General features: G+C 40.0%; 2 protein-coding genes across 2 annotated transcripts; one reads left to right on the top strand and one right to left on the bottom strand.

The window, feature by feature from the left end:
* Positions 1–636: 636 nt before the first annotated feature.
* On the bottom strand, positions 637–4,542 carry nudt19 (nudix (nucleoside diphosphate linked moiety X)-type motif 19). The gene is made up of 3 exons (XM_084574814.1): positions 3,659–4,542; positions 1,491–1,698; positions 637–1,180 (listed from the first exon to the last, which is right to left on the bottom strand). Exons 1-3 carry the CDS (start codon positions 4,445–4,447, stop codon positions 960–962), a joined length of 1,218 nt encoding a protein of 405 aa, XP_084430940.1. The 5' UTR covers positions 4,448–4,542; the 3' UTR covers positions 637–959.
* A 1,943-nt stretch (positions 4,543–6,485) lies between these two features.
* Positions 6,486–16,864, top strand: LOC311486138 (b(0,+)-type amino acid transporter 1-like; the record flags this gene model as incomplete). The annotated part of the gene is given in 17 exon segments (XM_084541900.1): positions 6,486–6,558; positions 6,760–6,788; positions 6,791–6,824; positions 6,827–7,041; positions 7,047–7,091; positions 8,156–8,263; positions 9,546–9,693; positions 12,070–12,312; positions 12,869–12,994; positions 13,135–13,234; positions 14,563–14,607; positions 14,918–15,041; positions 15,275–15,378; positions 15,500–15,596; positions 15,732–15,881; positions 16,473–16,647; positions 16,803–16,864. Coding segments are annotated over 17 exon segments (1,878 nt in total).
* Between the last annotated feature and the right edge of the window lie 1,052 nt (positions 16,865–17,916).

Genomic DNA, 17,916 nt, shown 5'->3' with positions numbered 1-17,916 from the left:
GATTAATAATGAATAAACTAATCTGTTTAATAATTAATTGATTTATAAATGGCAGACATAGGCTACAAGCCATTTGACAGAGATTATTTCTAATGATTCATTAATTTGCCATGAAGGACACTGCAGAGAGCAAGGAAGACACCCAAAGGAGAAGGGTGGAAGGCCCACTGAGCCTCCACCATGGACACATTAACTCCTACTGAGGGGGACCACCATAACACGCAGGTCACGTTTCCATCACCACAAAGTACAGACGTACTGTACCCTTAACCCACGACTAAGCCAAGTCTAAATGGCAAATTTAGACTTGGCTTGGTCTTAATAAAAAAAAAAAAAAAAAAACGAATATATAATAGCACACAAAGGCAGCTATAGCCGTCTCCTCCTCCTCCTTTGATATGTTTGTCAGTAAATCTGTGTTACAAGCTAGATCTCGTCAAAAGAAATTGGTTCATTAGTTATTTTTCTTTAATTGCAGGGAAAACTGAAATTTAAAGGTTAAGTCAGACTAAGAAGTTCTTGGAGTAAACTATTTTTTAATTTATTAACATGTTGCACTGCAACAGGTTTGACACAAAAAAAAAACAATAACAAAAAAAGCCACACTATAATCAAATTATTTTATAAATAGAATAATCTGAATGAATCAAATATAGCCCAGCAGTTTAACCTTTCAACAGCAATGAGTGTCTGGCTGAAACCTAAAAAACATATTCCTCTGCATAATAAGGCTTTCATCAATCAATTCATCTTCATCAATTATACATTTATTATATAAAACCAGGGGCAATTCCACAAGTAAACCAGTCCATGCTTATCAAGCAAAAAAGAATATGCTACTGTCATGGGTGGTACATTAGACTGATGTTACAAATAAAACCGTTTTCTGATAAAATAGTTAACAAACCTTGATCTGTGAATTTTCATTACAGGGACACAGGATCAGGGGGAGTTTCTGGTTAAAGCTGACTTTTTGAGTCACGTGACACAGGTGGCTCCACAACAGGGAGCAGGTGTTTGTACTTGGGCATGATGGTGACTTGTAGATTTGTAGTATACGGATCTGAGACTACAATGCGGTGCAGTGCCGAATCCTCCGGAGGATCCTTCAGCTGAGCGTCTGTGCCCTTACCAACCTCACCAGTCTCTCCTGCAGTGTCCACTGGATATAGTTTGTCACCTGTAATAAAGAGAGAGTCCAAGAGAGCAGGAGAAAGCAGGAGAGAGGGTGCATGAGTGATGAAAACTCAATAAGTCCAGTTGTTTTAGTTTTGTTCTTTTAGATATAACATGACCTGGTATATCTTTCTAAAAAAGAGACACTTCACAGACATGTTGACTTTTTGTGAATGTACTATTATCATTTTCAGTTTTCAGTTGCAGTTTGATTGGGTTTTTGAAAATGAATAAAACATCATAACGTATAGATTCACTACAGATAGAATTTAGTTTGAATGTGCATGAGATGAGATCCAGTCAACAATCAGCACCTGGCAGAACTGATACGTAGCGTTCATCTTGTAAGACAACTACGGGCAGCCACTGTTCACAGCCCTCTGTGGCGCGCTGGCGGGAGAAGCTGTGGAGCTCATTCAGCAGAGGGAACTGGCACATGCGGCTGAGCTCGTAGAACTGTGGAGGCGCGATCCATAACTCCCGTGCCTGATAGCTCTGCAGGACCTCTGAGGGTGTGGACCACTGAAACACACAGAGGAGGGGCAAAGTTTAACAACGCTACAAGGGTGTTTTTCTTCGGGTCTCGTACATCAAGCTGCACTAAATGCTGCACTGTCCCTACATTTGACATGCTTTTATAGAAAAGACACCAGCAATTAGGACCATCACAGTTAATTAATTAAAGAAATATCACTCTTTCCATATTGCTTTACATCACTTCATCTTTTCTTCTGCTTTAATTTAATGACAAAAGCGTGATTTAGACAATTGCAATTATTAATCAGATCACCATTCTGACAGCCCTACCAGCACTTTTTAAAATTAGTCTGATTTATTCAAGTTGAGTTATGCACACAGCCTTACACCTTGGTTTTCATGGTCAATGAACCGTGTTTTTAATAATTTTTTTTCCAAATAATTTTTTTTTGCTTAATGTTTGTGTTTGACATCACTGTACAAATACATCTATTGATTTAGTGCTTTCATGTTAATTCTGATGACAAGTCAGTTTAATTGCCTGGAGCTCCAGAGTTTCACATCAAATGAGCTGTAAATTGTTTCTAATGATCACCTCCCCTCCTCTCCAAGAGGTGGTCCAGTAATTGTATATGGTAAGTAGACCCCTGGTATTTAAAGTCCATTCAGCTTTAGTTGCAGGCTGGAGGTGGTAATCTCAAAGGATCAAATTTAATTACAGCTACCCTCCTCTTCTAAGCAGAGGCCTGACTCCTCGTGGGAGTTAATGGATTGTCAGCGGCAAAATTAGTTTTATTCTGTCTATCTGTTCTCAGCCTCTTGAAGATTGAAATCACTGAAATCATTTTTTTTGTGCGTTTCTAAATTATTATTGTTATTTAAATCATTTATTTGCTTAATGTTTGTACTTGTTATGGAAACAAGACGGTTGTGTTGAAATTGTGTGTCTGTCTCTCCACGACCAGCCTCAGATGGGTAAGTCCTTAGGAGCAGGATTCTGGTCAGGATTTCTTCCTGTTTAAAGGGAGTTTTATCCTTTTTTTAACATTGCGTTAGCGCTTTCTCTGGGGATTTGGGGATCTGGGTTCTGTAAAGTGTCTTGAGCCAACTGAACTGTTATCATTCATTCATTCATTCATCTTCTGTAACCGCTTGTTCCTGTTAAGGGCTGCGGGGTCTGCTGGAGCCCATCCCAGCTGTTATCAGGCGAGAGGCGGGGGACACCCTGGACAGGTCGCCAGTGTATCACAGGGCTAACACAGAGACAGACAACCATTCACACTCACATTAACACCTATGGCCAAGTTAGAAACACCAATTAACCTAATGAGCATGTCTTTGGACGGTGGGAGGAAGCCGGAGTACCTGGAGAGAACCCACGCAGACACAGGGAGAACATGCAAACTCCACACAGAAAGGCCCAGTCTGAACTGTTATCTACAATATATAAATAAAATTAAATTGAAATATTGAATTGAGTAATCTCACAGGAAGACTGAACTTGGGAAATTATTGCACAAGTTTTCAGTCGACTATTCAGCAAACCGACCTATTTGTTTACCCTAAAACAAAGCAAAACAAGGCAGTGGACATCTTTTAGAGAGCAAACACAGAGGCTAACGTGGCAAGGAAAAGCAGAGCTCAGCTTAAATGAGGGGGGACCCATCTACTTGAGGTGTCCTGGGTAGAAAGAATGAAAAGAGGGAGGTGGGACAGAAGAGAAGGAGAAATAAACGGATACAGACTCATTCATGCATCTGGATAAATCATGCAAGATTACATGATGGCGATGCATGAAACAATGAAGATTGATAACGGATAAAAAGGATTGATAAACCCAGTAATCAAATGTAGAAAAGCTTAGCAGGTGCACAGTGTGCTCAAAAAGAGGAGCACCGGGGCAGAAAACTATGTCAGTGCATTTAGCGGTTTATACTACATGTGAATAGGTCAGACCTGAATCACTTTCTCTGTGTAAATATCATAACATGACTTATGTGATCACCTGAAAGCGCACAATTTCCTTTTCATCCTGGAGGGTGTGCGGGGTCTCCTGCAAGCAGCAGATGAAGAAAGCTGTGTCAAACCTCGTCACACCGTATCTGCCCGCCGGGGTCAGCCAGTTGCCCCACTCATGCAAAGCCCAGATGTTGGGCAACACCTGCAGCTCTCTGCACATCCTGACGAAGTTGGAGGGGTTCTGGTTCACCAGAGCCCTCCACTTGGAGAGCTCATCTCTGCACAGGTCGTTCACTTTGTAGTGCTCATCACTGACACGCTCACCCTCTAAGCTTTTTAACAGACTCCTCTCCTCCAGTTTAGACACAGCCAGCAGCACACCAGACTCCTCAAAGGTCTCCCTCAGGGCGCATATCCGGAGGGCGACCTCTCCCGGGATAGGGGAGCCCAGTTTCAGCCGGTCTGTGGCAAAGATTGGGGGTCTGGTCTGCACCGGCTGTTTGACACTCCTTAAACCAAAGTTAGGGGAGCTGCTGAAAGATTTGAAAATGTCCAACCAGTCACTCGAAAAGTCCGAAGAGTCCAACATACCGCCAGGAAACACATACGCGTTGGGCATGAATCCGCTTTTACTGCTTCTTTTGAGCAGCAACACGTCGTAATCAAAGCAGGACGCGTGCGGCAGGTGTGAGCGTCCATCGCCGCCGCTGCCCCTCAGTGAACCTGAAGCGGCTGTCTGCGGTGTCCTTGACAACAAAGTGTCCGGGCCGAGGCGGTGTCCCGCGGCTAAAATGAGGGTGGCCGCCTCCTTCCAGTGCTTCAGAGCGGTGTTCATGCTGAACAGACCTGCCTGTTGTCTCAGTTTTCATTCGTGTATGTTTCTGAAAGTTTCTGATACAGCTGCCTCCTCGCGATATTTGTTTTTGATGGAAGTGACGTGATTCCCAAGCGACGCGGGCTGCAGCGCCACCTACAGGCTGGACGTCCTAAAGACACGCTGAGAGCATTGGCTGAGAGGCAGGTGTTTCTCTGAGGTTTCTCTCTCATTTGTTGGTTTCTGTCACAGAAAGTTTTATTGAACAAAAATTAGATAGATTAGTCGATAAACACAGACATATTTTTTTTTTCTGAGTTAACATCTATTTTCTATCTATCCATCCATCCATCCATCCATCAATCAGCCCCATTAAAAGATGTGTTTCATTTCTAAGTTCTGTTTTAGGACTAGGTGAAACAATCCCTTAATGAACCCATATACCTGAGTGGTGCCGATGCAGAGTGCGGAGTGGTTTCAAGGCTGTGTTGTTGTATGGGGTGGTGGGGGAGGGGTGAACAAAAATGAAAAGACAATAAACAACACAGGCATGATATTTGATTTATTGAAATCATTGTTAGTTAGTTTTTACAGTGGAAATAAAAGGTCTTCCTTTCCATTTCCTCAAAATTAAAATTCACCCTAAATTATAACCTGTCCCTCCACATACCAGGGCAACAACAGTAGGAGTGTCCAGGGAATATTTTCAAAATTGATAAATTAAAATGTGATGCTTTCTCTGTTATCTGACATTTCTTTTTAATCATCATCTTGATAAGTCTCCATGATATACTCCATGGATGTCCACTGTATTATTAGATTTATTATTATTATTTCATTTTGTGTTCTACAACCCCACCAATCTCTTGAACATTTGAATTTCAAATCTTCCTGGTGTCTGATAATTCAGTCATATGTGGCTGATTTGTGCTCATGATCAGGTCTATTATTTAGTCTATAATGTTATGTATACAGTCTTTGGGCAGATCTGTTAAACTGAAGGGTATTTTCCTCATTTTTTGGCAGAATATTTTCTTCACTGGTGAACCAAGACAAAATCATGTTGCTGTAAATGCACTTGGTCCAATCTTTAGCCGCCCTGAATACGTCTTATGAATCTTGGTCATAAGTTCTCAGGGTTACTGAGTTCATATGGCAATGTGTTCTTGTGTTAGCAGATTATAACTGTGTCTGCAGCAACTGTTCAAATTCTCCTCCAAGCTTTATAAAAAACATGTCCTTTGTATTTCAGCAAGTGAGCTGCAAAGCAGGAATTCAGAGTTAGAAATCAATAGTGGCTTAGAAAGTTAAACTAAGAGAGTGCCTAAATAAAACAAAACTCAACTGTTATAACAAACATCTACAGTAACCTCTGGCCTGATTAGAGCAATACAACACAGTATTATAAATAGTGCTCTGTGAAAATCTTATTTCTGTTTATTACTGAGGATATATAGAGCTGAAATTTGCATAGTCAGCAAAATATTTGACGTTGAGGTCATTCTTATGTTTGATTTAAAAAAAAGTCAGAGATAAAGCATGTCCTGCTTTTAGAGTACATCTCAGTTTATGCTCAAACCCATTCATTCACAAATCTGCACACTTGTTTAGTCTGAACATACAGACAAACTCCCCTCTCAGTGAGCTCGACCCTCTCATTACAGAGGATCTAACCGTCTGCCGCTTAAGCCGAAGCTTAGACAAATGTGTAGGCAGAAAGAAGTCTGGGCAAACAAAGTGTAAGCTCGACAAGTTAAGACAGGGGATGCAGATGTGGGACGTGTGTAAAATCTAACAATACAGTTAAAAAACAAAAGACTGCCCAGAATCAGAATCAGAATCAGAATCGGAATCAGAATCAGCTTTAATGGCCAAGTATGTGCACATACAAGGAATTTGACTCCGGTAACTTTACTGTCTTGTACATAAACACATAAACTTAAATAAGTGAAAGAAAGTAGTAAAGTAAGAATAACGTTGGAACTTCTGAACAGAAGAGGAAAAGTAGGGGCAGCGCAGATGGGGAATGTTACACAATACCACACAAACACACACACAAATGTACAAGCACGCAGTTTGCAAGGGTGTCATATATCCTTATCAAAGAGGCATTGTGAAGAAAGTCAGGGAAGGTACGCTCAGAGAGGAGGAAGGGTTTTATGTGTGAAACATATATATGTTATATTATATAGTACCTGGGATCTTTATGGAGTTGTTATCTGCAGCAAAATGTCTCGAAATATACTGTAGTAATAAACTGTATCACATGCTTTTCCCACTGTTATGAGGTTTAGTCATAATCTCACTCCTCCTCATTCCTCTTTTCCTCATAGTCAGTATATTTAATGTTATTGAAATTAAATCTATATATGTATGTGCTTTCATTCAGAACTTTGCCACACTCAACTTTCTTGCCTCAACCCATCCCCCTTTCATTCAGGGCTGTCCAGGATGTCCAATCGGATTTGGGAACCTCCCACCAAAGGAGTGAGCTCAGTCTCAGGGAGCCCCCAGGTTTTCATTTGCATCAGACATTCTGGCTCTCCTTCACTTCACTCGGCTTAGCATCATTTGCAGGTTCACATCATCGCACCTGGGTTTTTAAAACAGCTGCGTTTGAGATTCATGGAACATCCCCGAAGTTCTTTCAGTCCGAGCCAAACTGTATGTAAGTGAACAACCTGTTGAATTTATCATGTTTTACATTCAAGACGTTCTGTTTTAACTGCACTTAATATTTGTTACACATTAACATAACAATTTGAAGTTAAACATTATCATGGAGAGTGAGTGTGGTCAACATCCCTTACTTTCGTACTCTATTTCTTAAGGTTTGTTTACTTTCAGAGTTGCCTGTAATCAGGGCTCTATAATACTAATAGTTTTAGATCAAGAGGAGGGGCCTGAAAGTAAAATACATGTGCATGTATGTAGGTAAATCCATTCAAAAGTAATTTGACTGGATGCAATACTACGTAGTGATGTGGGTAAATAGATTGTATTAGTTTGATCCAATCATTGCTGTGATAAAAACACTAATCTGCTTCTCTTACCTAAACCTACACCTTTTAGTATTGCGGTACACATAGACTCAGACACAGACTCACTAAACAGACTCACTAAAGTTAAAAATTCACAAAAACTGAGTTAAAATTTTCCCCCTGTGGTACATTTACAGAAATGTGCAGGGACTTGACTGCGGTGATTTAAAATTTCCACACAAACAAAGATTCATACAAGGTATGTGACTTCCTGAAATTTACATTGTTCTTCTGACAATGATGACGGAAATCTACCATAAATGAGAATAAAACTGTTTTGGTTTTTTTTAGTGGACAAAGTGTTTTTTAAAATGCAAAACTTGTTGGTCTTTACTTGAGCTGCACCACGGTAGTTAGATATTTGATGAGGCTTTATGGGAATGAGGGTTTATGGCTCAGTCGCTGTCCTAGAATGTGGATCTTTGACTCTTCCAGTAATAAAATCATCACTAGATTAGCAAGTCATTCTTAATTTATTAATTTATTTTTGCTTGTGTGTGTGTGAGCCTCATTGTTGCTGCACGTCTACTGGTGGCAGCAGGGCACAGCTTTCCCTGTAAACCTTATCATACCTCCTGCCCTGTGTGATAACCTTTGATAAGGACAACACAAATAGGATTGTTGTACAAGTTAACACAACCGGTGCAAAAATCTGTGCCCTCCTTCGTCTATCCTCATACACCAGCAGACTGACATGGACGGGGACAGCATCAAGAAGAGGAAAGGGTCGCAGAATGGCCACAGTGACCAAATGCAAGACGACCAGAATGTTAAGGCCACTGTGCTTCAAAAAGATGTGAGTGCTGATCTTTTTTTGTCTGTCCATTGTGTGTGTGTGTGGGGGGAGGGGGAGTTCCTGAGAACAAGGCTCGCTAAATGTTCACACCATAGACTTCTATCATTCGTAACTTTTTACAATGTGGGGGCTGGAACTAAGTACCAGGCAGTACCACGACAAGTGTCTCTACATATTAACTCCACAATCATCCAGTTAGTGCTTCCCCCCAGAGCCCCCCTAAGCGCTAAGGTAAATTTAAGTGGACTGAGAAGGTTTCAGAGGATGAAGCTGAAATTTTATTATTTTATTGTATAAGTTTCTCTGCTAATAATAATAATTACTCCTAACTAACTTATCCAATCACCAGGTTAACTGAAAAGGGGGTACATTGTAAAATGCATGAAGTGGGTGTTGCAGGTGAGATAAGAATTTGGGAAATCTCAAGCATACATTCCACAAAAAACAAACAAAAGAACGTGAATCTAATGACATGACAACGCGCTCACAGTGGAAACGCTACACCGATGAGGCATAACATTATGACCACCTTCCTAATATTGTGTAGGTTTCCCTTGTGCCTCCAAAACAGTTGTGACTCATCAGAGAATGGACACGGGCCTTGTGAGGGTGATTTGGCAACAGAATGTTGAATGTTGTTGGTGAGATATAATTACTTTTGTCAGGAGAAAAAGTCAGGTGATTTAAGTATCTTTGGTGATTCACCATAGAAATTTAGGTTCCAATGAACGAATATGTGTTCACAATTTTGTGTCACTTCATGGTGTACATACTTAATCACTAGTGGAACATATGACCTGATGGTGACACTAAATGTCATCACAGGATACATTTCATCACAATCCATTTGATAGCATTTGAGACTTATCTAGATAAATAGACAGCTACTTCATCTTGTGGGTACCAAGAAAAAAAATCCTATTATTCAGTCAAGTAGTACTTCAAGCTGGACTAAAGATGCAGGCAAACCAAGTAATAGAGATTGCCAGAGAGAACAAAAAGTCTTGTTTACGTACAACATCTATCAGACAAGGGTTTCTCTGTCTGAGTCTTGGACTGAGATGATTGACTGAACCAGTCAAGGATATACCACCACTTTCCCCTCAAATCATTTTTTGTTCAGTTCTTTGAATGTGGATGTTAACCAACCCAAACTGAAGCTGAGAAATGTTATTTTAATGTAACGTCCACTATAGTGTTGATGTCCTGAAGAACAAGAGACTGAATTAATGAAATATATATAATATAATGACATGTAGCTTGTCTCTATTGGTTTGCTCAGGTTGGTCTGCTGAGTGGCATCTGTCTGATCGTGGGGACGATGATTGGCTCGGGCATCTTTATTTCCCCTAAGTCTGTTCTGCTGTACTCTGGAGCTGTGGGTCCATGCCTCCTCATCTGGACTGCCTGTGGCGTGTTATCCACTCTGGGTGAGACCAACATTTAAACCCATGCATCACTTTTTTCATCATCAGACTGGTGTTGTTGAATGAGGGATCCAATATCCTTTCCTACACATGTATAGTATGTACATGATGGTAAGCAAAATATAAGGAAAAGTGTTTCCACATAGCACAGACCAACATGAATCCATGAATATCAAATGGTGCGTGTAGTTTATAGAGTGGAGGTGATCAACATAGCATTTTATCAGTTTCATGCAGAACTCACAGCTATGGAGTGTTATTGAAAGGTCACAAGAACATTTATCACCACAGTATTATGAATAAGCCTGCTTTAGAAGGTAGTATTAAGACCTGGCTCTGAAGACGATCAGATCTCATCAAGACTTGCAGAAACTACTGGACACAAATGTCCCATCTAAATCAGTGCATTTCCAAGAGGCCCCGGCTGCATTTGGGTTGAAAAATTCAATTAGAAAATGCCCTTCAGAAAATCTGAAGATGGATCACCTTGTGTTTCATCAAAAAAAAAGGTGAGCACAGCAGCGAGGAATTTCAGTCCTTTTGGTAGGTGCCTCATGTTATGGTGCCACAAACAAATTAGCCATGAGGCACTGACCCTGGAGGAGCCAATGAAATACTTGATTGCCTCTTTCTCACGATAGCAACAAACTGAGTCACTATGGTGACCAAGGTCATTTATGTGGGATTTAAACAGACTTTATCAACACTGTTGACAAAGTCCATGCTTTGTTTTGATGCACAAGTTGGCACGTACATGTTTTTAGTTGACTAAATGGGATTTTAGATGAAATTGCGCAGTAAAGATTTGTCATGCCGTTGTCACTGCTTAGCATCTCCTTATGAAAACTTACCGATGACTTAAGTGTGTACATATAGTCACCACCTCTTCGGAAAACACAAGAACTAGCTCATGTGGGGTTTGATTACAGAAGGTTTTGTTACTCGTTCTTGTAAAGATACCGTAAGCCATCCTTGCAGTGCTTTGACTGAACTGCTGTGCTGGACAGAACCGTGTCTCTGAAAGTACGCACAGAGACACTGCAACAACTCCTTGATAAGAAGGGTGTGGGAGGGTGCTGATGTTAATTTAAGAACTCCTGAAGTGTTGAGTCATAGTGTTACTTATTATTTACCAAAAATAGATGTACTTGCCATAGTATGTGCTATGATGTTGTACAGTTATAAGATATGTTATGATGCTGCATAGCAAAGCAGCTCCGTTGGGACGTGGAATTTGGGGTCAGTGTGTTTGCTTTCTGCAAAAAGATTCACAGGACTTTGTCCTTCAATTTCAAAGGGTTAAATGTTAATGTTTATGGGCGGCATAAATGTTTGGATTGCAAGTTTAAGAAGCAATAGCAACAATAATCACTAACACACTAAAACGTTTAGTGTAATTAAAAATGAGGATCTGTCCTTCGATAGCAGCAGTAAGTCGCATGAATTTATCAACAGATGATGTTGATAAAAGTGGCATACCTGGAAACTGACCTCAATTATTTATATGACATAACATATAAAGACGTGATAATCTGTGGAAAAATTAAGTTTTGCCTTTGCCTCAGCATTTATTATAGCTCACTTTAACAGAAATAACCATAACATGTGAGATTCTTTCATGTGCAAGGTTTTTAAGTTAATAATCATGCTGAGAGGTTCATAGATGTGTATGTCTCCCATAATCTTGCAGCACTCTTTGATATGATGCAGAGTTCATAGTTGAATCGACGGCTGGCAGGTCCCTGAGGCAGCGACAAGTAACATCACTCCACAACATTTGATCTGTCATGTTTTTAAGTTGTATGAAGTCCTCCTGTTCTGGATTACAACTAATACGTTTACCGTTATAACTGACTCTAGACGAATGCACTAAAAAACAAACAGCTGCAAAAGTTATTAGCTGATGATGAAATTCTTTGCTCTTGGCCAGTCCTTGGCCAGACTGGCGGTCATTTGAAGTCCATGTCACCTGTAGATGATATCCCTCACAGCGTACTGATTCATATCCACGCACTTTAATTGCAAATAGAATAGCAGGCCATCACTGTCAGTGATGTTTCAAAAAGACAAGTTCCTCGTGTCACTCTCTAAGGACACTTATGGATATGGATTTTTATGGATTTGATGGTGAGATAAATGTAGCAATGTCAGTAGGTCCCACCCATCTTTTCTGTTTTTATTTATTTCACGTGTCACTGGCTTGAGTTTATGACTTTCTATCTGTAGACAACTTTTCAAAGAGGATCTAATGTTTCCAACAGTTTCAACGGGAGGCATTTTTTACATGTGAACATTAATGCCATGTAAACAAAAAACAAGAAAACAAAAAGGCTTTAAAACTCCCTTCTTATCTGTATCTATGTGTTTGTGGCTACACAGGAGCACTGTGCTATGCTGAGCTTGGCACCATGATCACCAAATCAGGAGGAGAGTATCCGTATCTAATGGAGGCCTTTGGCTCCCTGGTAGCCTACCTTTACTCCTGGACCACTATCATGGTGCTGAAGCCCTCCTCCTTCGCTATCATCACACTGAGCTTTGCAGAATACGCCTCCACTCCCTTCTACCCCGGCTGCACTCCTCCTCTTGTTGTTACCAAATGTCTGGCAGCGGCGGCTATATGTAAGTACATGCTTAAAAGCGGTACCTCAGTAGTAGTCACTGTGGTTGTCACAGATGTCAAATAAGAGAGACATTCAAGACAAAGCAACCTTCAAGCCAGTCAGCTTTTTAAAATTTGCAGTAATGGATAATATAATGATTAACAGAAGACAGATTCCATGAAATGTTACTCTGTATCTGGTTTATGTGTAAATGTGCAACGATATAAGGCAATGATGTGACAGCGTTGTGCTTACATTAAACAGGGTAACACCCATGCAAAGTCCATTGGCTAACAGCAGATTAACTTTGCAATGTGCAAAAAACATTTGCTTTGAAAAACAAAATGAAATGAACAAGAGCTTAACTAGCACTTGCACGGTTTATATTGGTGTTGTGTGAATGAAATGAGAATGAAATAAAGCCTTTCGCTACTTATATTATGATATACTGTCACACAATAATGATTTTAAGCTTATAAACGTGATCTAAGTAGTTATTCTTTAAAAGACACACATGATTTCAAAGGTGCCTTTTGCAAGAATGGGTAATTGTGAATTCCTTGTTTCCCTTTCAGTGTTAATCGTAATCGTAAACTGTTTGAGTGTCAAGCTGGCGAGCTACGTGCAGAACGTCTTCACTGCAGCCAAACTTCTCATCATTGTCGTCATCGTGGTAGCTGGCATGGTTATGTTAGCTCAAGGTGGGCCTCCTTTTTCTTGTCCATGTCTTTGATTCACAACTGCAGCTTTCATGGGTATGTCCTTTTGTATATATTTTTTATAATAACAATGAATATTGTATATTGTGTCTAATGATGTATCGATGTATATTTGTGTCCAGGAAAAACCGAGACTTTGACAAATACCTTTGAAAACGCGGCACCGTCTTTTGGAGCGATTGGACTTGCATTTTACAACGGACTTTGGGCTTATGATGGATGGTAACAGTTCACCTTCACCTCACTTAGGCCTTTTTCAGGCTGTTTTTTGACTGACCACGGGTTTCTTTAAAGTAAAGCACTAAATGGATACTCTCTAAGAGACTCTCTGCTGTAATGACTTTTAATGAGCACCGTGACCCCACTCAGCATTCAGAAGCAATAAAATCCAAACTTTTTCTTCGCGTATGTACGTGCAACAATGAGAAAAAGACCCTTCAAATGAGCTACTACCCTCTTGACCTTTCAATGAATATGTGAATTCAACCCTCAGACGATCTCACTAAGATATCCATTATAGAAACAGCTTATCAGGAGAGCTAAATTCTCTTAGAGCAGATGCCACGCCTCTGGAGCCCTAGTATCTGGGAGTGCAGCAGGCCTTAACGGTGGCGATCATTGGAATCCTTTAAGGTTTAAAGGCACCAGCACCGTCGTTTTTTCCTACAGGTCTTGTGCGAATCAGAGAAATGTAAGGGTGGTTCACCTGGATTTAAAGTAAGAATAACTCAAGCGGAGAGGCTGTGGCCGAGCATTGCTGCTTAGCTGAAATGCTTGACTTTCTGGTGTGTAAGGACAATTTGAGGGGTTCGCTGTAGGTTTGCCACGCTAATGCCTCCGTGTCAGATCTATGCCATAGGTACACCACACCCTATGCCTACCCTACATCATACCTATACCATAGCCTGACATGAACCTCCTCAGAAATATGACTACATGTCACAGTGACACAGACCGCAACAGCCGATTGCATTAGCACAGAATATTCATCCTCCCTCTTCCTCCCAAACGGCATTTACTCAGGCATCTTCTCCTTTTTTGTGCATCATAGTGATTTCAGTAAAAGCAGCTGATCAACATCTAGTAACTCCAACTCCCACATGAGTTGCTCGGATGCAGTCTCCATTGTTTGAAGTACACAGAGAAACTCAACACTGCTGATTAGCGGCTGACTAGCGGCTGACTAGCGGCTGACACAGCAGCACACAAATATAAATGCTTACAATGAAGTTTACTACTCTAGTAGGCCAGGGGATACTTGCTATGTAACCAAGCTTAAGTGTGTGGGGACCTAGAAAGGTGCCAGTTTGTTGGACTCACTGCAGGGGATGCAAGAACCAACAGTGAAGGCAAAGCCTGTGTGAAACACCATAGAAAATGCTGTCATTAACAGTAACGATGCTGAGAAGGGACACAGTGATCTCTTACAGAGGTTCAGCACAGGGTCACCGAAACTGGGCTTTTCTGGGTCACTCAGAGAATACATTTCACAGCTTTTCATGATAATATTTTAAAAAATAAATATATATTTTATTCCATCATTTCCCCAGGAATCAACTGAATTTCATCACAGAGGAGCTGAAAAACCCATTCAGGTAAAAAGCTTTAATTTAGCCGTCCTGGAGTTTAGACAATACATTTCAAAGATCGCTGGACTAGTCAAGTTTGAACTGTAACCAAAGTATATGGCTTGACATGTTGTAGTAGTAAGAATAAGAATAAAGCACCTCTAACAAGGCTGTGCTCCCTTCGAGAGCACTTGAGTTCATACAGGTAGATTGGATAAACAATATGTTCTGCTTTTTAAGATTTTTAATAGAATAAAGCAGATTTTGTTAAAATGAGTATAACATGCAGTGCAGTTTCTTCCCCCTATTAAATATTTTAACTTTAATTTAATCTCAGGAATTTGCCACTGGCAATCATCATTGGGATTCCTCTGGTTACTGTGTGCTACGTGTTGGTGAACGTCTCTTACTTCACTGTCATGTCCACCACCGAGCTGCTGTCGTCTCCAGCTGTTGCCGTGGTAAGCAGAATAGGAAGTTGCCATGGAGAAGCTGAGCACCACTGGGGGCTGAAAATAAGTGTGTAGTGATGACAAATTAAATATTGATCCTCATGAATGACAACTTTCCTAAAGGATCTAATCACCGCTTCACGTGTGACTGCAGTGTGTTTCATTTTCTCATTTATTCCAGAGAACGTTAGATCAAATTTATCCTGCTGTCTTTGCTGAAGGATTTATTTGTGCTTCCTTAGACCTTTGGAGACAGAGTTCTTTATCCTGTGTCTTGGCTCATTCCATTGTTTGTTGTCTTCTCAACATTTGGCTCTGCTAATGGAAGCTGCTTCACTGCTGGCAGGTAAAAGAGACAACTGACTATTTCTGTATGAAATGCAGTAGCTAAAGGATACATAAAAAGTGATGTGCCTCGAAAGACCTTGAGAGACACACTTTTGTTTTTGATTTTTCTCTTTCACTAGATTGGCCTATGTAGCTGGCAGAGAGGGTCACCTGGTCAAGATCTTATCCTTTATTAGTCTGAGGCGCTACACTCCTTTGCCTGCTCTTGTATTCAATGTGAGTTTTTAATGAGTTATTTGCACAATAGGGCGTCACATGATCAACCGACTTCAATTTAATACTTACCATACACCGTGTGGTTCCCTTTCAAGCAAACATGGCATTTTACTGTACACTTTCTCTCTGTTTCAGGGCGTTTTGGGTATTTTCTACATTATCCCAGCAGACATCAACACCCTCATTAACTATTTCAGCTTTGCTCAGTGGGCGTTCTATGGTCTGACATCTCTGGCCCTCATAGTCATGCGTTTCACAAGGAAGGAGTTACACAGACCAGTAAAGGTGGGCTTTTAGTGAAGATAAGATAAGATAAGACATGTTTATTAATCCCACGTACGAAATTCCCTTGTCACAGTAGCACGTAATTTGGCAAAATATATATACAGAAAACAAGTTTTCTGTATATAGTAGTTTAGTTTTAGGCTAATCTGATTTTAAAGTGCACTGAGCAAAAAGTTTTATCTCATGCATTCTAATGCCTGGAGTGGAAATCTGTGTCTTTGCACACATTCAAAAAAATAAAATAAAATACCAGACCACAGTAATGTGTTTCACAGATCGTTTCAAATCAGTGATGTGGATGAGCAGAGAAAGTCTTACAAAACTGTCAACTTGACAGAAATAAACTGTTCAGCTCACCCCAATATAGAGTTCATTTCTGAAAAAAACATTTTAGTCTTTTTGATCTCACAGTGTTTTGCAATAGATAAAGATTTAATCTTATCATTTTTTATTGGTTGTAAATGAAATACAGCCAAGTAAATGTTTGACTGGAATAGATAATGTATTATTGTTTGTTTCTGTTGGAATGGTGCCAGTAGTCTATCCAAAGCAAATACAAATAGGCCTTTGTTCTTGTGTGATCTTTCGAAGGTGCCCATTGTCCTAGCCGTCATAATGGTCATCGTGTCCTGCTACCTTGTCTTGGCCCCAATCATTGACAAGCCAGAACTGGAGTACCTCTACTGTACTATCTTCATCTTCAGTGGACTCCTCCTTTACTACCCGTTTGTCCATGTGAAAGTCAACTGGGCACGAAAAATAATGAGTAGGTTCCTTTTCTGTCATCATTATCAATGAGGAAGAAACTGAGAAATAATGTGATTACAAAATACATTTAAATTACTGAAATGCATAATGTTGTGATGACTTACGAGGACAGACTTTACTGCAGATGTGACCTTGACCTCCTTTCTCCTGTAGGGCCCATCACCCTGCATCTCCAGTTGCTAATGGAAGTTGTTCCTCCTGAAAGAACTGACTGAGAACGGACAACCAGGTTCGCTTTTTCTTTGATTTCCTTCCTATGCTGAGTGGCAAAATCTGTCCTACTTGCTTTTGGAAACAATGGGACGGCGATGAGATGGTCACAGAGGGTCAGAGTCAACAATCAGAGCTCTTTCCTGCTGAAAAGCTGCACGACAAAAGTATAAGTGCTTGTACTATGGACCTGTGTGGTAAGATGAAATCGGAATGTGAGTTTCTTGAGTGTTTCCTAAGGCTATATGTTGGTGGGACATTGTATATAATACAATCCTTGAAAGATCAAATGTAGGCATTTACTTTTTTACTTTAAGCCATTACTAACACTTACATTAAGCAACAACTTTAACACATTCTCATGTAATCAGAGTGTAAAGTTTTATTTGGCCAAAGATCACTTGATGTAGAGCTGCTAAAGGATTTATGTGTATGTGTGAATCTGCACTGCTTCACTGGAGCAAAGGGAATGGTAAAAACTTTAAATGCATTAAGGAAAGAAGCAGATATTGCAACACAATGTGGAAATGATTTTTTGTATTTAGTTTTTTTTTTTTTTTTGCTCTTGCTTCTATTACTTGTAAAAAGAACAATATTCCTTAATGGCATCTTTGCATTTTTTATTAAACCCTGTTTACTTCCCCTTACACTATAAAGATGCCGTATTGTGTCACTTGGTGTTTATTGTAGGGATTAAGTTTGTGGAGTATGAAGTGGTCATGGACAATAAACAATTTGTAATTCCAGCAACTGTGACTTCTGTTTCTTCTGTAACTGATTGCTGTTTCAACACTGTGTAAAACCCACATTCCTTATATTACTGTCCAGTGTTGATAGTATAAGAGCAACATAGTGTTAGTATTAACACTAACCCTAACCCAAATTCTTCTTTTAAAAAATGCAGTTAATGGAAATCATCACTGTTGCTAAATCAGTTAATATATTTTAGGTTTAATGAATGTCAAACAATCATAGTGAGTTTTCATAGCTCCTGGTCAAACCAGCCTTCCGTGTGCAATCTATTTCTACCTAACTGTTATGCATAATTTTCCATTCT

Source organism: Chelon labrosus, assembly GCF_963514085.1.
Source record: "Chelon labrosus genome assembly, chromosome: 3".
Lineage (NCBI taxonomy): Eukaryota > Metazoa > Chordata > Actinopteri > Mugiliformes > Mugilidae > Chelon > Chelon labrosus.
Note: the sequence above shows the minus strand (reverse complement) of the source record. Positions and strands in the feature narration are given on the sequence as shown.

What these genes read in the sequence shown, in the direction of transcription:
- nudt19 (XM_084574814.1), bottom strand. Translation starts at nt 4,447, where the DNA reads ATGAACACCGCTCTGAAGCACTGGAAGGAGGCGGCCACCCTCATTTTA. An exon ending in AGGAAATTGTGCGCTTTCAG is followed by an intron (nt 1,699 to 3,658) that starts GTGATCACATAA and finishes TGTGTGTTTCAG; the next exon opens with TGGTCCACACCCTCAGAGGT. An exon ending in CTACGTATCAGTTCTGCCAG is followed by an intron (nt 1,181 to 1,490) that starts GTGCTGATTGTT and finishes TCTTTATTACAG; the next exon opens with GTGACAAACTATATCCAGTG.